General features: G+C 36.1%; 1 protein-coding gene across 6 annotated transcripts in view; it reads right to left on the reverse strand.

Moving 5' to 3' along the window:
• ANKS1B (ankyrin repeat and sterile alpha motif domain containing 1B) overlaps positions 1-26,143 on the reverse strand; it is a 411,921-nt gene that overhangs the window by 260,940 nt on the left and 124,838 nt on the right. For all 6 annotated transcript variants that reach the window (XM_039703948.1, XM_039703945.1, XM_039703947.1 and 3 more), the window contains one exon: positions 8,350-8,486. In XM_039703948.1, the coding sequence (XP_039559882.1) occupies positions 8,350-8,486 (137 nt within the window). The remainder of the gene's footprint in view (positions 1-8,349; positions 8,487-26,143) is intronic.

Below are 26,143 nucleotides of genomic sequence, written 5' to 3' on the forward strand. Positions count from 1 at the left end.
CTCTGTGGTTGTTGTCATCAAGGTCTCCCAAACAAACTCCCTCATGGTCCCATCTCACACTGACTTTACAGTCCCTACATCCCTCTCATTGTCCTTGAATGCATTCAATTTTAACCTCTGTCCTGCCTTTCAAAGGCAACTTTCACATGACTTTTATGGTTTCTGCCTTTTGCCTCGACATTCTAACATACCATCTCTGTTTCTGTCTTTGTCCCTTTTGCTCATGTACACTTACACAGAAGCCCAAAACATCCAAATTTTCTCAGTAAAATACAGCCTATGACAGGACAGGCTTCTTTGTTTTCTTCAGTTTGATTTGCAGAAATCACCAGTTCTGATACATTCTCATCTGTCAATGCTGCTGTCAACAATTATTTGATTTATAGGATCTGAGCTAAGGTGATCAAGTAGCCTTGAAATTGCAAAAACTGGAGATTACAATGCATCTGCGTCTGATTTATCTATGTCACCTAGAAGTGCAAGACTACACTGAATTATTACTAGACTACTGAATCAATTATTCTGTCAAGCTTCAAAATACCATGTTGAACAAGCTGAAGACACATTTTCTTTTTAACACAGTAATATAATTTTCTCTTTTTTCATTTCACAAAACTTTATCTTATGTTGCAACTGTAATATAAATTGTATTAAAAATAAAATATAGACAGTTTCACAACCCATCTTGACATTCTTGGTTTTACTTATCAATATTTTAATTAAGTTTAAGAGCAGAAAGCAGAAAATACACAGAGGCTGGCACCTAATATATCCCAAGCAGCCAAAATGGGAAGCTTGTAGGACCATGAGAATTAAAAAAAAAAAAAAAAAGAAAAAAGATAAATGTTTCCACTGTTTTTTTGCTGTAGATCCTTTATGATACTAAAAGCATAACGCATTCTGAAAGTAAATTCGTTTTAATGCCATCACAGTGTCAACGTCCTAGAAATTTCTGTTTGATTGATTATTAATTTAGAGAAAGACACTGCTTGCATCCTTCATGACCAGGAAGTGCATATTACTTTAGAGTAATCTCAAGGTCCCTCAGAATACTTGGATCACTCCCCTGCCTGTGCCATGCTCAGGAATGACACAGACTCAGCTGTTTTGTGTAGCCTGTGGTCAGGAAGCTGTGCTGTGTGACTCTGGGGGCCCTACAGACACTGTGCTTTCTGCTCTCTTCTGCATGTTGTCCTACCTCTGCCTCAACAGCCCCTCACTGGAGTAAGTAATTAAAGGTCAGAGGGTTGCTGCCCCTTCTACCTGTGGTCTTATCTCAGATGACAAACCACACAGGAAATAAATAAGAAAAAAAAGTTGATCTCCCCCAGTTTCTATTTTCCTTGCCTTCTACTTTTATTTTAGTTACAACCATATTGCAGTTGTGGGTTCTGAGGAGCAGCAATCCTGAATGCCAAAAACTGCAACACCTTTGGAGCAGTTTCCCTCCTTGACAGATGTGACCAGATTTTGAAGATACACAATTATACCTATCTTGGGAAAACATTGCTTGAAACGAGATCCAAATAGCAAGAGATAAATTTGATAAGAAGAATGTCTCATTCCTCAGATATAAAAATTTTCTATATTTCAAAAATTAAAATAGTGTTATTTTCACTGAAACAGTTGGAAAATGGATGCAAGACAATTTTCTTCAAAAATCTCAGCTTCCAGCTGCTAGTAACACCCCCCTTTTCACCTGCAGACTATGAAAATTGCTTGTATCATGATATTTTTATATCATAAATTTTGAAGGGCTGAAGTGATGTCTCTTTGTTCTAAGCTGCATGCTACAGACAACATACATGTGTGAAAATGCGCATTATCAGATGATGATAAAGGGTTACTACATAACTAAGGTGCTCAAAACCCCTCCATACTACAAAAACAAATGAAAATGCTAAGAATATAATGCAAGAAACCCATCAAGGCATAATAGGTAAGGCTTTAATCTTCCAAATTCTGAGCGTGTTACTGTTTCCAAGTATCACTAGGGCAGGGCAACTGGCATGGATTGGTTCACACCCCTACAATTAAACTTCAGTAGGTGTCAGAGAGGGGTCTTCAAGGCAGAATTATCTACCAGGAATGGTGTTTGCTCTATTCAAATCACAAATCAGGCCTGACAGTGGATGTGTTTGGAGAAAGAAAAATGTACACTACCAAAATTATATCCAGGACTGTGTTCATAATTCAACAGTGTAGGTGACAACTCTGCAGAGCTAAAGCCCATTTTACTAGCATAGATGTTCCTTTCAGTACCAAACTACCTTTAAAACACTATTTCACCTATCTGTTACAAGTTCATGTAGGAAAAATGTTCTATATTTCTGCATGATTTGTGTTTATATTGAATCAGGAATCACAACCTAGAAAATCTCTACATTTAAGAAACCAGTTTCAACCAAGAAAGACATATGCACGTACAAGTGACATTCTAAAACAACACTCCTCACAATAGAGTGTTATTCTGCTTTAATTTATACTTGTGTTTTAGTATCCTGTTGAACTGTAATTAAATGCACTAACACACACTGCTGTTTTCATTAGTACCATGTACTGGGTAAATGTGTTTATGTTTTCTTATTAGACCTAATTAAAATATATAAATAGAATTATGTTTTATAGTTACTTGTCAAAGGAGATCTCTGGCAGTGCATCTCTTTAATAATATTTTTCTTGATGTTATTATTAAGTAGTTACAGAGTGTCCATTATGCTCCAAGGAATTTTTTTTTCCAAATATTCTCCTTTAGAGCTGTTACACATCTTCTGCCCATGAATGCTGTGATAAAACAGGTGAGGGTGGTGGGGTGTGGGCTGGGGGAGAGGGGTGTGTAGGAATCAGTCCTCTGAGACAATTCCAACCAGAACCTTTTTTTGTGTTTGGTACTCAATATTCCAGAATGAAATCACTTCATAATGTCTGCCCTATTTTCAGTCATGCATACATTAATTGCTAACCACATCTTAATGGCATTGACAGTATACCTCTAACTCTGCTTTGCCCCCTTTTTTTCAAGGGCTATTTAGGAGCTTTATTTTTTATTCAACATCATTAGAACGAGAAGGCATCAAACTGTGTGCAGCAGATTTGTATAGACATTCCCTGTCACAAAGAGAATAATCTGAAATATATTTACATAGAATCAAGGTCACTGACTGCTGACAACCACCTTAATGTGCTTGCAGCCCTAAGAGATACACACAACATTGGAAACACTATGACATCCATGGAAAATCTCCAGACCGGGCACGCAAAGGATGAGCACTAAATCTACCCATGTGTGGACTGTAGAATACATTTTTATTTTAGAGGGTTTGGAGAATGTTCAGCACCTCCCAGAAGTTCATAAAAGCTCATATACAGGAGTGGCTTTTACCATGGATATGACCCCCCACAAAATCATAACTCTCTGTAAAGTTTGTGTTTTTTAAAATCTTATCTGTGTCTTGTGCTAAGCATGGACACAGCACAAAGTCCAGCACCAAAACACAGCAGCAGCAGAAGTGTGCACCTAAACAGGAAGCGCCTTGTGCCTGCACAGTCTTTCTTCACAGTGATTTTCCTGGTCATGCCCTGCCTGGCTGAGCATGTTGTACGTGGAGCTAAGCACAGAAAGCAGCTCATAGGAGAAAGAAGGTCCTTGCACCCCTGCTGTCCTGTGATCTCATTCAGAGAGTGGAGAGAATTTATTGCATAACAGCGTTCTCCATCCCTCCTTTTTGTGCTAAAATGGAACAAAACAGATTTTCTGTGTGTGTGTGTTGCAAAACAATTTCAGTAGATGCAACACAGAGTTCTCATGGTGCTGTGCACTGGTGCAACAACCTCCAGCAGGGATTTCACTAAGCTGGCAGAGACAAGGACGTGCTAACTCAAGCCAACTGTGACAAGGCGTGCATTTCATTTGCAAACAACTGAGGAACCCGCAGCACCGTGCAAGTATAGGGGAGGAACCAGCAGAAATAGTTTCATTGTTTCAACAAGGGGAAACAGTGACACTAATCCCCTTGGAAATCCTGTTTATGGAGCCATTCATTCTGAAAAATTTATTTTCTAGAACTGTGATTTTCCAGAGTTTCCACTAAGGCGATTTTTGTTTGATTGTTTGTTTGTGTTCAAAATAATTCCTGCACCTACCAGCAAAAAGAATGATAAATAATTTCATTGAATGTAGATTTTTATCACTTTTTAAGTCAGCTAGGGAGGCTCTAGAGCACACATCTTCTACAGATGGTCTGTCCATTCATGTCCAGGCTGACACAGGGAGTGGAATGTCCTGGCCCCTGTCTTTCCCTATGCCTCGATGAAGCACATATACACAGGTTTGAGGGTCACATTGTGCGTGCAAAAACTGTCATACATCTGGTAGCCCAAGCCCGTGGGATAGGTCTATCAGAGGCTATACATGTCCTGCAGGATTCTGCTAGAACTTGCAGGAAAAGGAGACAATTTATTTTGCCTGCTAATATTTAAACTATTAGCTGTTATTATATTCATACATGTCTTAGCCAGATGAATGAGGAGCCATAGACTGAATTGCAACTTTGTTTACAGAGGTTAAAAAAATATAAATGAAAACATAATTTTGATTCCAGTAAAGGAAGCACATCTATATTGATAAGGAAAGAAAAGATATTATGATGAATAGATTATTGCAGATCTTAGCAATAAAACAAGAAAGAAAAAGATGATGAAATTTCATCATGTCAGAAACACTGAAATTCTTTGTTCCTTTGTCCTCCTACCAGAAACTCTCCTAATAGCATTGAAACAACACTTTTACGAAATTGGGTTATTCAAATAAAATAGGGAAAATATTAATTCACAATAGATAAAATCAAAGTAACTTTTAAATAATCCACATTTTGACATCAAAAGCTGTACCTACAGTAAGCCATTTGAAACACATCTTAAAAAGACAAGAAGATAACATGCAAATGCTGGACTACATTTAATAACTAAATTTAAAGGTGAGAAGTCGGAATTCAGTTTCATGAGAATTGGCCCAAGACCCACAAGTAAATAACACTGGCAAAAAACCCCACTCTTACAGGGAAAAAGGTGCTTTTTCTCCCTCTAAGGATATAGTTTATTTTTTCAAATGGAGCCGAACAAATAAATAAGAAGCTTATTAAATTGAGTATCTAATACAAAAAAATACATGAAGCATCACAAGCACTTTAGTTTTGTTCAGGCTTCATCCAGCCTGAGAGCTACAGGAACTGTGATAGAACAAGCTCCATTTTACTGTCACTTTCTAAAATTACAGTCTGATAAGGTAAGTAATATTTTACTCTATGTACTAATGTAACTAAGTTAAAACTTGAAGGAAACTTATCTACTTGTTCTCCTACCCCATCTTATTTTGGATCCCATGTGCTGTGAATACACACAGCAGCATACGTCCTTAATTTGAAAGTGTATTACTTTCTCAAAGTCTCCATTAACCAGCAATTCAAGAGTTAAAAACTTAGGAAATCTCATCCAGACAATCTGAAAAAAAAAAAGATCAAGCAATTCCAGACCTGACCTAAATTCTGTTTACTTCTTTTCTGCATATATGTAACTTTTCAAAAAACCTTTTTTTGAGAGACTGACCATGAGAAAATTTGAAAAGAAGAAATGTATTTGCAAAATAGTAGAGCACAGGTACAAGCCATAGCTAAGGTGCACAAATAGAAGCGCACACAGATCCTTGAGATACTGCTAAGTATGCCAGCCTCAGGACTGTAGGTAGTAGAGGTGGGTGGCATTGTGGCACTAAACACCTCCAGGGATGATTATTCCACCAGGTGTGATCCATTCCAATGTGCAATCACCCTTTCTGTGAAGAAATTCCCCCTTATGTCTAGCCTAAACTTCCCCTGATGCACTTTAAGACTGTGTCCTCTTGTCCTGGTTGCATAGAAACACAGTGTTTCTCCTCACTGCTGGTAAACCAGTATATGTACAACCCTACAGGAAAGATGAGTAAGGCTACAAATAAAAATAACTATATGTGTTGAAAGGCCAGACTTTTCTGTCAGTTCCATCCAACCTGCCAAAGCCTGCTTCATGCAAAGATGGCTGCTGAAGTGTTTCCCATTCTGCCTCTACTGGCACTTTCCTGTGCTGGATGCACAAGACATGGAAAAGGGAAAGAAGTGACAGCTGTTTTGGAAATCTATATGATCCTTGGTTTAGATCTCTCAGAAATCAATTTATTTTGCTAGAAAAATGCAAAGAGGCCCTGGCAGCCAACAGAAAATTAATTATTTTGCATATATTGTGTAACAGTATTCATTAGTTTTACATGAATGGTGAGAGGTCAGTCAGGAATAGAATCCCATTGTGCTACCCTTCAAAGAGCTTGCCATGTAATTGAATGGAAGAAAGGAATTAAATATGCAGGCAGAATGAACACTAATGGTTAGCAAACAGCACATTGCAAATATCTACAGCTTCTTTGTCTAAATTCTTCAGTTGAGGTCTTAGGGGAAGGTGATTAGATAAAAAGCAAAAACAAAGAATAAAGAATACTGAGGGAGGTGTATAAAACACATGAAAAAAAGGAGAAGCATAATGGGATCTGAATGCTACAGCATATCCAACCTGTCGTGTATTAGCACACAGACTTAAAACATACATTATGCCTGTCTGCTGTTGTTTTCTGTACAGGGAGCGTGCCACGTGCAGGGCCACGTGAGAGACATTTTAGGAAATGTGGTAAAGTTCTGACCATATATATCACAGAGCTAGCTTTTGTTCTGCAGAACGATGAGAACGCTGTGAGTCAGTAAATGGAATAATTTAAATTTGAAAATAGCTCCCCAGAATCTGCTGAATCCATTCAGAGTTAACTAGCAGGAGAGCATCACCATGAAGTGTTCTGGGTCCATCTGTTGGCAATATCATGATGGAAACAGCTTTTTAAATGCTATTTTCAATAAGCTATCACACAACAGCTTGTTTCAACAATATTTCATTACCTTTCTGTTTGTTTGCCACCTACTATAAAAAACAGCTTGGAGAGAAGGAGGCATTTCAGTACTATAGACTGATGTAGGGTGGGAGGGACAGAGACACTACAGAAACAAGCAAAATGAGAAACAACTATAAAAATAAAAAATAGAAGAAACTGTAATTTTAGACTCCCTGCAATCTAGATTTAAACCAACATGTGGAACCTGAACTGTGGTGGTGTCAGAAGGGGATGGTCTGCACCAGCCTGCCAGTCGAATTATTGAACAGTGACGGTGTCAGCCACAGGAAGCCAGTGGCTCCCAGACAGAAATAGCAAGTGCTCCCAATAACTACCCTTAATTCTGCAAGACCTTCTCAACTGTGCACTCCAATGAGAGCTGAAGGAAAATTCACCTTAAACACTGTGACACAGTCATTTGTGTGGTACCAAAATGACCTGGCCTATACTAGTCCTAGGAAAATACAGTTTACTCCTGAGGTAAAACAAGTGCCAGTGACATACTGATGGTACAAAGCCTGCATCCAATAGCATCAGAGTGGCTCAGCTGCAGAGACCAGCTTAGCAATAAAGAACAGATGGCTGCACTTGAACCCAAAGTTAGTAGGAGAAGAAGTTCTTTCGGTTCACATTAAAAAAGTTTCACAATCAGTCAATTCAGCATGTAGTTGTCTGGACTAGCTTTGGAACACCAAATGTCATGGCTTTTTAAACAAGGAAATAGATAATACTAAGGTTTTTTCTGACTCATCCCATGATCCCACGATTTTTAAATGAACTCCTCCATGCTGATTAACTCTTCATTACTGATTCAAGTTCTAACATGTATTTACTTTAAAGTTTTGGTTTTAAAGAGATGCACTCCTTAAAGAATTATATGGAGCACTCAAGTTTCCCACACTTTATGCATCTTGTTTCCCAGTATTAGAAATAAGGAAGTTCATAAGCAACACTGCATGGGAAAGTAAAAGAAAAAAGGTATGAAACATTATAAATTCATGCAAATGGAGATGAAGAGAGAAGAAAGTAAACCTGAAAAAGTAATGTGGAAATAATACTGATAAAATCAAAACATAGCCTTGAAAGAAAAGTAAGAGTATGCAAAAAACCAAAATACTGCATAAGGACTTCATTCATTATTAGGGCTATAAGAAATATGTACAGATACCTCTCTGTACATTTGGGCTCATTTTATAAAATATTTAATCTTCCTCTGCTACTAAGATTGATTGTTAAGAAGACAAAGTATTTTGTGTCCTGTTTATGTCTTTGACCTATTCAAATGCATAAAGCCGTAACATCCTCTTAGAATACGTGCATCACAGCCTGCTACTAAAAGGAGAAATACAATAAACAAGAGGATGCTTATGGTGAGCACCTACCTGAGGACGTATGACTTTCACTATGTTTTTAAGTGCAGTGTCTGGTGATGGAGGAGAGCAGTCAGGTGTTGGGCCTGTGGAGCTGTTTCTATGGTTACCAGATCCTGGTGCGGTAATTGCTACCTGAGGTGCATTATCTGTGAATAAAAATAACACCTATGTGAAATTACAAATACTTTGTATATTTTAAAGTAAAAAAGAACTTTGAAAACAGAAGGTTGCTCAGAACACTATTTAAACTTATAAAACATAATATAATTGAAATATATTTGTCAAGGAATATATTGCATATCTACGCTTATTTTTTCAACCCATACATTCATTCTATGTTAAGACAAGATACAGCATTCTCTAAGTACCTAAACAAAATGAGGTGGAAACCAAGCATGAATATTTTACTTTCATTACTTTGAATTACTGACAGTGAATTCAAATATTATCGCTATTACAGGGGTGACTTGAAAGGGACATTTATAATACAGCTTCTAGCTCATCCTGGAAAATCCTAACACATATGACCAAGGTCTACATATATCTTTGTGTTACACAAATACGTATTAACTCAGAACATGCTAATAGCCATCACTGATAACTTTCCTTAACATTGTGATCAGCATAACTGACCAGCAAGGACTAATTACATGAAAATATGCTCAGTTTCTCAGGTAGAATTTGTATCCTCCATAGAGTTCTGCACTGCAGTAGTTCTTTTCCAGCAGTACCTCAGCTGTATAACCTACAGCTGGCTTAAAAACACCTGCACACTTGCATGTGTATGGAAACTGCTCTTTGGACATATTTTGCTCTTACCATTTTATGGCACTGGGAAGGACCATTAAAAGGACTTAAAATATCATTTTTACCTTCTCTAAATGTTCTTAATGCTATTTGATCAACGTAAAGTTAGGGAAAACCAAATCAGAGGGTAGAGAGGAATGACTTAGCTGAAGGCAAAAAACTCCACATTACTTCAGGCCTCTAGAATTATATCAGTAAAGAAATGCTTTAGTTCAGATTCTGGGGAAAGTGCCATTACCTGTGCATGGTTATGGTGGTTATTACAATTTAACACAGCCTTAGAAAATAACTGAAAATGAATTCTCACAATAACATAACTGACATGCAAGAATTTTGATATGCAAGCATTTCAGAAAGCCTTAAGTTTCTCATATTCTTTCCCGACAGACCTGGTGTCTAGATTTATAATGTTGTTCATGTGTACAATGTAAAGGAGTATTCTGTGATATGAAAGCCCAGCTTATCAAAGGAGGGATAGAGATTTGGCAAGAAGAGAAACTTCTAAAGCCTTGCCATACTCTGAAAATCTCATAGTGAGGACAAAGGCTAGATATACTCTGAAAATCTCACAGTGAGACAAAGGCTATATATGAGTAACACCTTAAGCAAGCTGAAAGTCTTTGTGTCTTTTACTCCAGACTATGAAACAGCATCTCCTTTCACTTCATGGACAGATAGAATAATATCAATGACCGTCCCTATCTGAGGAATCAGAGAGTTGCTCCAAGAGATCCCTGCCTTCTGGCTAGGGAGCCACCAAACAAGGGACTAAACCGCTGCGAAGAAATGTGGGAACACAGGCACCATATATAGGAAGGTAAGAAATGAATTCTAGAGTGAGAAACGCTCCACATGAATCCAGCTAAGTGCACTTAGTGCATTTATTTACTCACTGGTGCGAGAAACAAACAGAATTATTATCTCTGACAAAGCTGTAAAGAGCACAAGCTCCTCCATACTCCAGTAGTCCTTGCCTTTCTGTCACTATTTCTCTGTGAGCCTGTGTGGCTGTGCTTAGCACAACTGCCCTTGAGCTATTTAGCACATGAAAGCCTTGCAAGTGAAACCAGGCACTCTTGCAGATGCAGAAGTATCCCAATGATGGATCACTCAAAGGACACATCCTCAAAAACACCTATTGGTGTCAGTGGTAACAAATGCAGTTGTCTGCCCACCAGTTTATTCTATTTCAAAGCCTTGTCGATAGTCACTTCAGCTCAGTTTAACCACACTTCAAATTTGCAGAAGAGGGTAACAGGGGAGTCAAGCTACATGAGCAAGGTTTTGGTCTTTGCATAGGAAAGACTTCTGTTTGACCCTGTTCAGTAGTAGCTCACTGAAGGTCAGGTTTTACCCCTTCATACATGCCACATGAGTGGCATTGAGTTGACTGGGAGTGACATTCTTGGAAGGAAAATTTACTGTAAGGCATACAGGAAGGGGAACAGGGCTGTTATATGCCCCACAAGAGAGAGCTGAGAAAAAATTCTCCAGCTACAATGTGTGAATACAACCATAACCAATTCAGCAGTATACACAATATGCAGCAACCTCAGAAAAGAGTAGTTAAAGATTTTCTTTCCAAGCAAAATTAAGCAGCAATATAAAATAAAAGATTATGTTTACAGAGCCTAAAACAAAACATTGCAAAAAGAAGCTATACATTCTTTTTTTTTTAAATAAACAGCCCAGAAAAAAAATTCCAACTGTTCAGTATTTCACGCCTTTCCATCTTTCTCAAGGGGCTAAGTATCTGACATGTAATGATTTCTTGTAAACAATTTCTTTATTGTGGACAGCTGTTTATTTTCACAGTAGGATGTTCCCATTAGGCAACCAATAATGATTTACTACCTGGGTCTGCTCCATCAGAGAGAGAACAACACCATCAAATTAGTTCCTGAAACCAATTTGTAGGACCTGTTTATGTATACAGTACTTATAGTTTCATTAAGAGTATCTTTGCATTTATTTGCTTTAGAATTAAATTATATAATAATAATTTTTAATTTTCCCTGGTGACAAAACTAAGGCAATTTTTTTCACTCTTCAGGTAACTATGATGGCAACACAGCAAGTTTCAGAAAAACATTTCATGGCAAATAGAACTTGGAAACTTAAGAAACTACCAAGCTTACCTAGAAAAGATTAGCTCTCATGCTGAATTTCTGATAGGTGCTACAGATGGGGCCAACAGGGAAATATTTAAAACTGGCATTCTCTTCCAGTTCCTGGCTCATGTTGCAATAATCTAGATGTTTCTGTGTAAGTCAGATAACATCAGGCTCCAGGGATCATCTAGCAGCTAAAAACTAATGAACTGCAGCATGCTCTAACAATACTCCTTCCTTCCTCCATCACACATGAGAAGTCATCACAAGGTCTATGTAATTTGAGCTTATTCTGGTTTTTGAAAATGCTTACTGAGGACTTGACATTCTCCATTTTCTTTATTTCAGAGCAAAGGAAATAGAATAGAATAAGGAAAATGCATTAATGTTGTCTTTTAGTATATCATGAGAGCAAACTAAGGTGTTATTCTAGGACTGTCTTCTAAGATGTCAGATAAAAACATAAAAATGTCAACTGTTTAACTGAGCTGGTAAAAAAAAAAGCCATACACAGGGAATTCTGCCCTTTCCTGTGCTGTGTGACATCAGTCATTGGTTCCACATGTCTTTTTTCCTAGGGAGCACTGCACAGAGAAAAAAGCCCTCATGGATAATAATAAGAAACCATAACACCTGAGTTCAATGAGTTCTTCGTTGACATTTTCATCCTGCTATCTATGTGCTGTGAGGACAAATCACAAACCTCTCACAGAAACTTTTCTAAGAGATTTTTTTTTTTGCATAATGTACTCAAAGAAAAAGCACTACATGCATACAATGCCACAACATTAACTATCAGGCAATACTAAGTACACCAACCAGAACACTTACTGCATCCCAGCAACCAAAATATCAAAAACCAGACCCAGCCCACATTCCAGATATACAGTTACAATTAGATTTCACCTCAGAAATAAATCTTTAAAATGGAACACACAGTTAATCTAGTTTTCTACTTTCATTGCAGAAACATGCTAGCATCCTTATCAAAATTTACAGTTATGTCTATATTAGCTATTACATCAGTTATTTCTACAACTTAGTGTAATGGCAATGGATCAGCAGATCAAAAGCAGTTGATCTGCATGACACTCCATTTAGAATATATGTGGGTTTGAACTTTTAGCACTATTTATCAACTTATTTATTCTACCAAACACCCCCATCATACATGATCATCAAAGCTTCCAGAAGGAGCCTGTGCTTTTGGTGTCCACCTAAAGCACAGCTTCACATCCAGAAGAAATCTGGTTTGTGTTCTCCAAAGCTAGCCTGTGACTGAACAGTATGGCCTGTGAATGAATAGGAACTGCAAACGATGATTTAGTTCATATTCACATCCAGTGCTCCCAGACAAAATGCAAATTTATACTCCCCTATTTTATTTCCATATTCCAACTATTTGTGGAGTCACTTAAATACTATATTCTCAGATTTACAATTTGCTATAAAAATGGAAGAAATGTGTATTTCACTTTAGAGGTATAGACCAGTAATAACCTAGAACTAGATTATACACTACACACCTAATGCTGTGTTTAAATACATATACTAAATTCTAAAACATCTGAAAAGAAAATACTAGGCATGAACAAAATACTTAAAGCACAAAGCCTAATATTATGACCTTGCAGAAATTTATACTACAAATGCAGGGCATGGACAGGTTTGTTCACTGCAAAACTGGGAGAGAAAAAAGACAAGGGTGGAAAATGAATGTGCATGAACATACATACACATAAATATAGAGATACACCTGCACACATAAATGGACAAAAAATCCAAAGGCACCTATTATTAATAACAGCTTTCTCAAGTTCTGCTCAGTGTGGAATATTTCATGCAATGTTTCAAACTACTTGAAGGTAGGTCAAAATCCTGTGTCTGTTTTGTACATCATCAGGGATAATGCAAAAATGTGCATAAAAGTCCAGACAGATCAGTGCCATCTGGGCTTCAAAATGCTTTTCAGTGTAGTAACAAGACAGACCTAAATTTGATCAATTATAGCAGACTCAATTTGCTAGACTATTATAAAACTCTTAGGTAGTCTGGCAATTTCCATGGGTTTGGATCTGTCTTTAGAAAAAAAGTTGGAGCGCCTTTGTCTGTACATGTCGCGTGTCCTCTTAATATCAAATATGTTACATGAAAACAAAAAGGTCTAAAAAGAACATGGCAATGCTAATGATCAGTCCTGGACAGAAATCAGTCATAACCACAACAGAAATCTTGGAAGACTAAAAAAGAAGATGTTATAGAAATAGTACTATTTCTGGAAAATCAGTCTGCAGTGACTAACCATGCAGAGAACAGAGCCACCAAAATGCCTAATTTAATTGACTGGTTAAAAAATTAATACATTAATGTAGGTCCCATCATGTGTGGTACCATTAGGAACAGATTCTAATGCTCTTTGATAATGGGGGAATGGTCACCAAGTCCATTTCAAATCTTCATAGCTGGAATGAAAAAAGAATTGCCACTTAAAATTCCACAGGAGAGACAGATAAACCAGCAATTTCTGATTCCTGTGATAATCAAAGATATGGATGTTTTATCAGGGATATGCTCATACCTTCAGGACAAGGAGACCAAGAAGCTTCCCTGATTCTGCTTCAGGGAATCTTTGAGTTTGATCTCCAAGCAAGAGAGAGAGACAGGCCACATGAAAAGTCATCTAAACCTGACTATGCATGGTAAAGAGAATTCCAGCCCAGTGATGCCCAGAACCTTGTAGAGGGCTCATTAACAACCCTTTCTAAGGCAGAACAAGGAGAATCAACCCATAATTCTAAAGCAAACCCACAGACTTCAGTAAAAGTATGTGTTTTTGTATGAGGACAGCACTTGGGCTCAGTCCATTCTCTGTGGATCACTCTTGGCTACTGAATTCCAGCAAGAGCAGATTGACAAGGCAGGAGCTCAAGCCATCAAATAGGAAAGAACTAACGTAACCCAAAACTGAGCAGAGCAGGTCACAAAATAGCAGAAACCACACTGATTTTATTCACAGATGCCATATGTAAGACTTCTTGAACAGCATGTGTGATAAAAATATGTTGTCCCCTGTAAGTGGGGTTCCCATTGCAAAGATTAGCAGCAATAGCATATAGTAAATTAAGCAGTTCATACAGAAATCCAGAAAAATAATTAGAAAATCTCCTATTTGGTTAGGGAGGTAACAAAAACATTCATGTTACAGAGTAGCCTCAAACAGGACTAAGTAATTTCCCATAGCATAGGATTCAGCTTTAAAATTGTTTTAATTTTACTAAATCCCCACTGCAAATCTTCTCTCCTACATGACTATTCCATATAAAACAAATCTACAAACTACAGATAAGGACAATCATATATTTCAGGATTTCAAGGAACAAACATTACCAGAGACATTTCAAAAGAACAGATGGAATAGTGAATAACAGAATCAGTAGGTAGCTACATGGGATGCATAGGGAGAATGGTTGGACTCAAATGCTTGAATGTGCTCTTTTGAATTTGCTTGGTTCCCACACACTCAAACCTGAATAACTGTTGTTCTTAGTAGAATTGTAAATATATATCTGCAACTGTCTTGTTGAAAGCACTAGAAGCTATAACTGGCCCAGTCCTGAATGTGGCAGTAATTTCAGGATTGTATTTGGAATTAATTACCAGTGAAGTGCATTCCAGTGGCAGCAGGGGGTCTGTTTAGTTGTTTCTGCATCATCCAAGAGAGTTGGGTATGACTATTATCAAGTTTTTATTTCCTCTAATCACCCACCTGCACAAACAGACTTTGGAACTGCTTCAAGCTTGCATAACCCTTGTAATACCAGGCAACTGTCTGGAAAAACATCTCTCATTAAGTACTAATGAGAGATGATGGGTGATTTCCACCATTTCCTGAGTAACCTTTTGAGACTGCCTCTGCAAGCTGCTGATGTCTAATTGAGCATTCAAAAACAATACTACACACTTGCCATCTACCTTTTTTATTTTTGTGTAATGGCTTTTTTGTTGGCTCTTCCATATTTAAAAGGTTTATAGGGAAATGATTGCACTTGTCTATAACAGATATTTCATAGATTTCTATATTTGTACTGTCTCAACATACAGGCACCATATTTCTGTGAGTTCAGTGAAAAGCATAGGATACAGTTACAGCTGCCAAAATATTTTTGGTTATCTTAGTCATTAACTAAAAACTGGGATGCCTAATAGTCTTGTAAAAAAATTACCCCCAAAAAGAATGGTAGATACTGAGTATTTCTAGGCTTATTTTAAATCTAACTTATCAGGGAGAGGTCACTGAATGTGATTATATGCGTGCCTTAGTATTTCATAAGGATTCTCCTATAAACCAAAGAAAATAATGAAAGTGTGATGTGCAGAAAAAATATCTACTCTTACAAAGGCAACAGATGATTACTGAATTAGGATACATTGTCAAATTATTTCAGAAAATAAACCACAAAAGGTGGTGAGAGTAAGTGTTCTCAAATCTTTTAAATAATGCCAATGATAGCCATACACCCCAGGGATGAAGCTCAGTTAATAAATAATTTAAGCAGTCTTGAAGATAAACCTCCCAATATATATCTATCTACAGCTACAGTGAAAATCAATTAATGGAAAAAAACTATATTTTCAGTTCTTCTAAGTATCAATTAATTAATAAAGCTCTTTATCGGAACACTGAAGTCAAAGTGCTAACTAAAATATTTTAAAACCAAAGACGCAGATAGATTTTAAAATGTTTCACAATCCAGTTACTCCTCTTTAAAGTATCTAAATTCTCAAGCAGCTTCAGAGAGATTTATGAAGCTCAACTCTCACAGTGAAAATTTACATTTTTGTATTTATAATACATTTACACTGAAGGAAGTATCTTGTTAATATGTATTGCATATTGTATTGTGTAACAGTTATATTCATTAGGCATAAAGAAATTGTTCAGCAGACAGGGTACACTACAAACACACAGTGAGAATTCAGGGAATCTTTATGGGCTTTACTGTTCAATTTGAAAGAGATACCACAGCACCTGCATGAATGTGGACCAGTTATATAGACCGATGTGTTGCCCTGATAATGTTCAAACAACTTGAGAAAGATAAAGGAAATCCTGTGAATAATTTTGGAATAACACAATCCAGTTTCCAACCATCTATTTTTTGGCACTAGCATTAAAGTTTCTAATAATTCAAAACCCCCAAAAATTTGATAGCATTTTTTAATTTCCAAATTTTCCGTTTTATAATTAGTGTGCCAAAACTTCCTCGCTGTATTTTATATACTTCATTTGTACGTATGATTTTCATCTGAAAAATACTAAAATTCTACCCCTTTTACTAATATTCCTGCATTAATTTATTTTCTATATCCTGCAGTTCAGAAAAAATTACATATTTTAAACATGTTATATATTTAGACAATATTAATCTTACCTTCTGACTGACAAAGCAGGATTTACATAACTTCTCTGAATGTTTAGAATCTTCTCAACACTTCAGCATATTTAATTTGCTACCATCACAGGTTTCTCTTAATATTTTGGTTTTAGGTTCTCTAAGATCCATATGCTAGCTTTGCAAATTTCTTGAAATTCTTCCAATTATGTTTTCCCACTAATACAACCTATTACACTGATTATAGAGACCACAGATATCTAGTTTGGATACACTGTTGGAATTTTTGAGGGCTGCAGTTACCTATATAAAGGAATGATAAAATCAGCACAAAACTTCATATATATTGAAGAGGTATGCCATTTGTATTTGCTTTTGACAGCAAAAGAATAAATCTCAACTTTTAGACCATGCAGCTTTGTCCCGTTTGGTTTGACATACAGCGAAATCAGCAGACTTAGACAAGAAGGAGTATTCCAGCACAGTGGAGCAGAAACAAAGAGGGATTATAATTAAGTAAAACTATGGGGAGTTTGTCAAGTTATATGGAGAAAAATATGGCTTGAATTTTTTCAAGGTTCTGTAACTTACAGTTCATAAAATATAACGAAGAATCACAATTAAATCACACTGGAATACAGGTAAGAATTTAACTGAAAGTCCTGTCACTTTTACTGATGGAACTTCTCATCAGTAACAACTTCCTGCTGCAAATGCCACTATTCCATTAGAACACACTTTTGTTAAATTGATCACTAGCAAATTCTTCTTGCAGTTATAACAGGTTGGATGAGAAAACCTCTGAAATACAACTTATATAATTGATTAGAAAATGGGTTTTTTTCAAAATTTACTTGTACAATATTCACAAAAAGTTCTGATATCTTCTCACAGATATCTTTATTTATCTCATCTTTATTTTAAGACATAAATATATGTAAAAGTAATGGAAATGCTCTTGGATAAAAATTAATGTCAATTCCAGTCCTATGGATAAGAAAATGGTTTTAAATGTGCTGCACTATTTATTATGTATCATCCATCATGGAGAGAATGATTTCTGAAAGAAAAAGGACATGGGGTGAACTGGAGCTGGACTGCAAAGAGTATTTTTACTAACAGCTGGTATAATGTCATCATCCAGAACAGTTACAACCACATATAGTGATAAACTGTACTACAGAAAGAACACATCCTGCTCTGGAGTCACAAAATATGAAATGGTCTTGTTGAAGATTTCTGTTTTCTGATAACAATAAAGCAGCTGGGTGTGAACATATTGTTTCATATGGGTTCTTCCAAAACTGAGATATTTTAATGCATATCAGGAAAAAAAAAAAAGGACCAACTGATAGTTTGTTGCAGCAGCAACATATTCTATTATTAGATACTATTAAATATATTCTGCATACATATGTTTGTGGATTAGCAATAGAAACCCTTTCCCACCCTATATTGATGTATTGCAAAATCCTACATCACTTGCACACTTCAAGTTTTCTTTTGAGGTGGCATAAAAAGAAAATTGCATAAAAAGAACAAAAAAAATATCTCTGTATAGTAAGAGAAGAAGAATTTTTGGCAGCAAGCTACATGTTGCCATCAGGACTAGCAAAGGAGAAAGGGAGACAGAAGCAGAGAAAATGGAAGTAAATTAGTGGTTTTTATTTAGCTTCAAAAATAATTAGAGGATTTCTTTTTTTAAATGCAACACTGATTACCTTCACTAGGAATCAATGTTTTTCTATTTTTTAATCATTTATTACACTGAATAAAGCCAATAAATCTGTTCATTATGTACAAAATTGGTTTATTTTAGAAATAATATTAATGCTTAATATTGTCACAAATATTTTGACTTTAACAAAAATTTAGCAAGCTATGCCAAGATTTCTCCTTTCCAAATATACCAAAGTTAATAGAGAAGTTTATTAAAAATTCTTAAAACATATCATTCTCATTAGAAAAGTTCCCAGTGGAACACAGTTAAACGTATTCAAGTATTAAATACAATCTCTTAATTCTTTTCACAAAATGACAACATTTCAGTTGTTTTTAACTGAAGAAGTAAAGACGGTAGAAATAGGGGTATTTTTTAAATAATAAAATCTAGTATTTCAGATCTGACTCAGGCCAATGCTGAAATAAAATTATTAGTGTGGCTATTCAGTTGATTGCATGATATAAGCTAAAATTATATTCCAATTTTGACAGTCAGTCACCAAAATAAATTCTCCTAAAGACGGCCAATCAGAAGAAACAGAAAAACGTTTTTAGTTAGTTTGCTGGTGAGTAAAGGGAAGAGTTACTACAAGGGGTATCTGGCATGAAGCTGGGATGCACACAGGATGTACCCAGCACTGAAAAGAATTCTCATGTTCTGTGACACAGATATCTGTGATACAGATAGAGTCACTCATATTATAGTCTGACACTTAGGGTTCCCCTGATTTTCCACATCCCTGATATGGGACAGAGAAATTCAAGGGATTGCCCAGGTAATCAAATCTGATAGCTAAATCAAAGGTAATCACATCACAAAAATTGTGCAACACATCTACTCGTCATCTACAGCAAGTCACAAACCATTCCTTAACAAACTGTTAAACTTGCAACCTTCAACACAAAAATACCAAAAAAGCTGGAAAAACTACACAAGGAGCAGGAGAGATCAGGAACATCAGTAATGCTGAGAATGTCTAGAGTACCCTAAGATATGTATATTGCAGTGTCTATTGATCAAACATTCAGAGCTGGGCAGCTTTACCATCTGAAATTAAGAGACCAAACAGCAGAGAAATTAATCTTCCACAAAAGACAGAGAGTTCTTTGTTTGATTCAACACATATCTCTGTTGCAGTTCCAGTGTTTCTGAAAACGACTTTAGCTTTTTTTACAGTACTTGAACTGCATTGCATTACAGCCATAACTCAAGTGAAGCACTAGCTCTTGAGCACTGGATCTCTCAAACTATAGGACTAAATTTCATCTTCATGCAAAATAGCACAATATCTAGTGTTGAATACAAGAGGATAAAAATTATGAGCTCAAGATAACTGGTTCTTCCCAGCTTCTAAAATGGAGTAAGATTCAAACTGAAAAGCTTTGTAGAAAATTCAGCATAAGGTTTACAGAAAATTCCAGGTTCATCAGGAGACACATAGGATTAGCTAATGCCTGTTAAGATCTCTGTGCAGTGCTATACCTATTTCAAGATTATATTCCTCTAGAATGTACCAGATGCATGTAAATTGTAAACAAATTAATAGATGAAGTTTTATTATTACTCCTAATATTAGCAATTTGGTGAGTTTTACAGAAGTATTAGCTCCCATTTATCTATTAAATTACTGCCACTTATGAAAGGCATTTTCATCTGCTCAATTATCAAACAATCCCATCAGCACTCTGAGATGTAGTATTACTTAATAGAATGGAATATGTTCTATGTGGTCTATATATATTCCAGCCTTAACTCAAAAGTACTACAAAGGATGTCGCAACTAATAGTCATTTAACAAAGAAAAACTCAAATCCTGCTAAATAATATTTTCATGTGGGCTTTAAAATGCAAAACAGCCAAAAATAATTATGTTCTTTTGAATTATTGTTTTGATTTGAAAAAGGGTTTTTGTCTGACAGCATGCAGTCAAGTGTATAATGAGATCATTCTAGACAGTAATCACACCAGGATAGATGAAACTGAGCGTTGGTCAGAATGCACACACTTTGATGAGCACTCATTTGCAAAAATTGCCAAAAAACTCCTGTGAGGGCTGATTTTTTTCAACTGCATTTTAATGAATAATAATAAAACCCGATGAAACATCAGAAAAATTTTAACATATGTTGAGAGTTTGTAGAGAAAATGGAAGCTAGTTTTTTGGAAAATGAAATTACTTCAACGTAAACATATTTACGTTGGATGGGCGGAGAGTGCACGTATTTTGATAATGAACTGATCCCATGGTATCAGCCATCCCCATATGTTTTAATTTCAAATATGACAGAGTGTTTTTAAGAATAACATTTCATTCTTCAGGATATTATCAGAGATGCTATCCGGGGGAGCACATGATGGGGAGCAATTATCCTAATTATATACTAAAAACCTTTTAGAGGGATGATAAGGTTTTAAAGGCAAGTACATTAGAGCTGCAATATGTAAGAATTGACACCTCAATTGTGCAACCTCAAATCAGTCTCCTGTGCATATGCACTCTGAAGAAGCCTTTATGATTATAATGCTGTTTCTCCACATGACTTCTGCTGCATCAAGGTCATAAAAATTGGGGGCGGGAGGGGGAACAGACAACAGAAAAAAATGAAATTATGGTACATCACTCTAGAAATGTGGCAGGAGCAACAATATTATAAACCAAGAGATGAAAAATATTTTCCCTAAATATAAAACAGAAACTCACAGGAAAATATTCCAAAGGAATGTTAAATGAGTTACTAAAGCTAGAAATTTTTAATCAATGTATCTAATTTGTATCCAAGAGTTCAAAAAGATCTGGCAAGATCTCAATAAATGGTGCTGTTTCTTAATAGCAACTGGCATATTGGTAAGATTTAAGAACACTAAAAGGAAGCTAATGGAGTAACCTTGGTCATTATAGGCTTTCAGCCTGAGATCAGGAATAATGGAATAGCTGATATGGATCACCATTAATAATAAATGGAAGGGACATGCAAATTGGCATTGCTTCAGAAAACTGGATTTTATTACTTAATCTTGGTTTTTAACATAAAATGTAAAGTTTTTTGGAATAGAGGTAAGTACTACAAATACATTTGGATTAATAAACTTTATTCAAGTGGACTATGTTTGCAGTGGAGAAAATTAAAAATTTTTGTACTGAATTCTTCCAGATACATGTGCACAAGAAGCATGCAGTACCCAAATGGAAAAAAGATAACATCCTTATCCTGCAAATCCACAATGGGTAGAAGGAGTGGAAGGAGTGTCAAAAAGCCTACATAAACCTCATTCCTTTAATGCTCTTTGTCAGGATTCTGAAAGCTGCCAGTTAAATGGGGAAGAGTCAGCCAAGAAAGCACTCTAGAAACAGCAATCACTGAATACTTCTGTCTGTTCCACTGTCTACTTCTCAGTTTGTGACAGTGAAGTTTTATTTTAGCCCTGCAGGAAAAATTCCCATTTTTTCAAAAGTAAAGAAGTTAAATGAATAAAAAAAAAAAGGCTTTTTTTTTTTTTTATTCTCAACACTGCAAAGAATTAATTTTTATCATAGTGCTTTGGAGTTAGAGCCACTCCTTTGATGACAAAATTGGAGGATTTCAATTTTCTAGTTATTAATTTGAGAATTTTATGATAACAAAGGTTGGTCCAAATACAAAATTTCACTGTTAAAAATAGAAAAATAGAATAACTAATGGAATAGCTGTGTTAGAGGAACTTATGGCTTTATCTCATGCTGCCCAGGACTGCTTAGAGGGGATGCCAGAGGATGAACTGCTACTGAAACTTTTTATTATTTATTTTCTCTCATGTCCTAATTTGTTCTGCTAATACATTTATAATCAGAGTCAAATCCTAATGAAAATTGTGCTTATTTTGCACAACAAAAGTTAATTTTTTTCCTCTCCCTTTGTAACTTCTAACAAAAAACCCCAATTCTCACAATGTGCAGAAAATTGAAACAATAAGATATGGATGTTTTCTTCTTTAAACATTATGGAGGGGAGATGTGCACTGTGGGTTATCTACTGACAGCAGGCTACAGACATGTCAAGAAATATGGGACAGCATCTGTCTAAAAAAAGTGAATATAGAGCGCCTGGGCCTGTTTCTTGGCTAGTGCCAGTAACTCCCAAACCTGGACAACCTTGGAACAAACTTCAGTGTAGAAAAGATTTTCAGACTGTCTCACTCACCTCCTGAACAACACCCAAATACAGCTAGGGTGGACCACAGCTTCAATGCGTTGTCACAACTTGATCCGAAGGAGGTAATTAACAGGGTAGAAATCAGAGTTACACACCTCACTGACCCATCTACAGCCACTTCCAACTACAACAGCGTAGCGGATAATTTGAGAGGCATCTTCTGATTTCAGACAAAATCAGGAGGACAATATTCTCACAGATAATACCTCATTCTTCATCTCATAATACAAGAGAAATTTTTCCCAGTCTCATATTAATACTTAATTGACTAATTCTTAATTCTAATGAAGACCCTTCTTTTGGAAGATGATGTACACAGTGAAAATCTAACCCAACTGAAATCAGTTGCAAAACATGTGCTAAGGTCAATGACATTAAGAATACATGTCAACCTGAGATTCAGATCACTTGAAGACCTACTCATTGAAACCAGCAGGTCTATAACACCTGTCAATAAAATAGTGGCCAACACAGAACCACAGGTGAACTGTGCTCCTCTAGGACATACAGTATTTAAAAAGTCAATAGAAAGCATCCTAATTAAAAATATCAGATATACAAAAAATAGATATGAAAATATCATTATGATAAGACAAAACTCCCAAGCTTTTCATAATTTGGGGATTTGTACTTAAAAAAGAGGAACTATAAAATTCCAGAAGATAGTTTAAAAATTCAAAGAAATTATAAAATTGTAATTTCTGTTATAGAAATAGCTACAGCAGCAAATACTCTAGGCATAAGTTTCAGGAATCTTTTCTGGTTTTGAAGGGTGCTTAAAAAAGAACTAGCTGTACTGAAGAAGAAACCCAGCAAAATGCAAGATAGAAGAGCCATTGCATATTTCACTCTTCCATCAGCACTCTCTTGATTTTCATTAAAAGGTCACATGAAATGAAAAATCTTAGCTGCAAACACATATTAATGTACTAGACAAAATTGCTTCTGACAAGTGAGCAATGCATCCTGCACTACCTCCTGTGGCAGTCGGAAGGACAAACACAAAATATGTCACCTCTGAAAGTCAGGAGAAGGGTAGTTTGATTTCTGATGCATTGTGCTGGCAAAGATGTGTATCTTGAAACTCTGAATGTGAACCTTTACAACACTGTAAATTAACCTGTTAAACCAAGTCAATTGATACATTCTGTACCATAGCCAAATTATGCCCATTTAGCTCAAACATGGGTTAAAGTAAGGAAAAGAACAGGAGAGAAAAAAAATTGACACTAAAATTGGTCTTCACACTAAATTTCACTATTAATAAGTTACTGATTAAAAGTTCAGCTGAAAAATTTTGCTAATTTTCAATTTTTACTTTGAAGTAAATTTTACTAAAGAGACATAAACAGCAAAATCAAACTATTTTCATTTGGACTAAATATAACATTTAATTCGAAAAAAAGGTATCTGTTTTCCAGTTCAACCACTTCCATTGGTATAAATATTATAATCCAGATTTGATTTATTAAGAGTTTCTGGAGAGCTCCAACTTAACCAAAGACAGAATGTTAGGATATCTCTGTCTTGACTGGAGTTTGCCATGAATACACTGAAGTTGGAAATGAGAAGCTTCTTAATAACTAGCACAGAAATCAGTGATTCTAACATAGACAACTTTGAAGAGCAACAGGCAGAAAATCCAGATATTTTGAATCTCTGTCTTGAAAGGAGCTACACAAAGGCAAGAATCTAACTTTTCTCCCTTTAAGGGGAGTATTGCCATCGTTTCAGGGCACTGTGAGACTCTCTTGCTCATTCTTTCCATGGCCTATGATACTCTTTCTGTACTAAATGTAAAGGGGGATTATATTATGCAAAACATCTTGAGAACCGGGAAACCTTAGCTAACAATGAAAGCATTTCTCTAAGGCAAAAAATTATTTAGAGAAGAAAATGCTTGCTGCCTAAGATTTGTTCAGCTATTAGGTTGTTATGGAAACACAACCCTCTTTTGTCAGTGAACCAACTCCACCAAAAGGATGCAGGGCTCACATTACAATACCTGTGCTCTGTGATGACAAGCTCTGAGTGGCTCCTCACTTCCCACTCAACATACAGACCAATTATACTCCTTGGAGATCATGTCCCCATGAGTAATGGACAGAACAATAAAGGACATTGGATTAGCACTCATATATCATCACTGAATCACAGAATATTCCGATAACAATTCCTTAGAAGGGATCAAGATCACCAAAGTCCAACACCTGGTCCTGCACAGAACAGCCCCAAGAATCACATCATGTGCCAAAGTGCTGTTGAAACACTTTCTCAACTCTGGCAGGCTGGTGCTGTAAAGTCATGCGGGGTCCTGAAGCACTAGTAAGTTTTAATGGCCTTGATAAGTATTCCAAAGTTCTCCAATCACATCCCTGCTGCTTGGGAAATTCAGCACTGATGGCAGGTAGGTAGTAATGATTTAGAATATCAAAATCCACAATACCAAAATATCAAAATTCACAATATGAAAAGCCTTCATGAACAGCCAGTTGTTTCAGAAACATTTGTGTCAAATTAGGCTAAATTTAATAAGTATTTTCAGCTGGTTTCGACCAACTGTTATCCTGTCTCCTTTATTATGTTCTTCCCTCTACACCACTAAGATGATTTTTCTTGATCATTAAATATCTTTCCTTGAAAGTATTTAATCCTGGGGAGTTAGACTGTAGGTCATGTGTTTAAGTGCACTACATCCTGCTATCTCTGGTTTAAAAAGCATACTTAAACGAAATACAGCTCTATTAGCAGTCCTTCTCCTTGAAGCAATTCAAGTGTGAGTGGCTTTCAGAAAGGTTTGTGTCTGACCCTTCAGATCAATTTAGTTTCAAAGTGGTGAAGCATCGATGACTAAAGCTACACTTTTCAATTTCCATTAATCCAGACAATTTTTTATATCTGGCAGTGTGATGGTGCTTTCTTGGGGCCACTATTCACTGATTTGCTTATAACTAGAAAATAACTGCACAAAACTGAAGGTATAAATTAATCAAGTTAGAAACTGTGTATTTGCGATATTAGTCTCAATCTGGAAAACTGAAGTGTGCAAATATTCAGGATTACTGAAGTCAAACAGAAAGTGATGATCGGACAAATAGAACTTTATTTACCAAGCTAAGTATTTGATGACTTTCAAACTAGGTAAAAGACATATTTTAATGTTGATAAAAATGTTATTTTTTTTCTATTCGGGTTTCTGGAGAATAGCCTCCTAGATACCTGTGAGACTGCTGACACAGTGTTACACAGCTGAGGTGATATGACACACTGACAAGTTTTCAGGTTCATTTTCACTGTAATGACAGGAAAGGGATACCAGGCTGAGAAAGCAAAAAATAAAACCCTAATAGTGCAAAGAATTGGTCAGCTTGGGGGCAGTTTGATATATTGTATTAATTCAATGTCAACTACTTTTTTATTAATTTCCTTGTTGTGATTATGAGGCTATAAGAAGGTATGATTTATGAACTGTCTGGTCCTTCTAACAAGTCCTAATTTAAGCGCAAACCAAGCAATTTTTTTGGATAACAAAAACATCCTGACTGACAACAGCAAGATTGCTTCAAAGTACAGTTAGCT

This window comes from Passer montanus, unplaced genomic scaffold (genome assembly GCF_014805655.1).
Source record: "Passer montanus isolate IOZ18808 unplaced genomic scaffold, ASM1480565v1 scaffold17, whole genome shotgun sequence".
Lineage (NCBI taxonomy): Eukaryota > Metazoa > Chordata > Aves > Passeriformes > Passeridae > Passer > Passer montanus.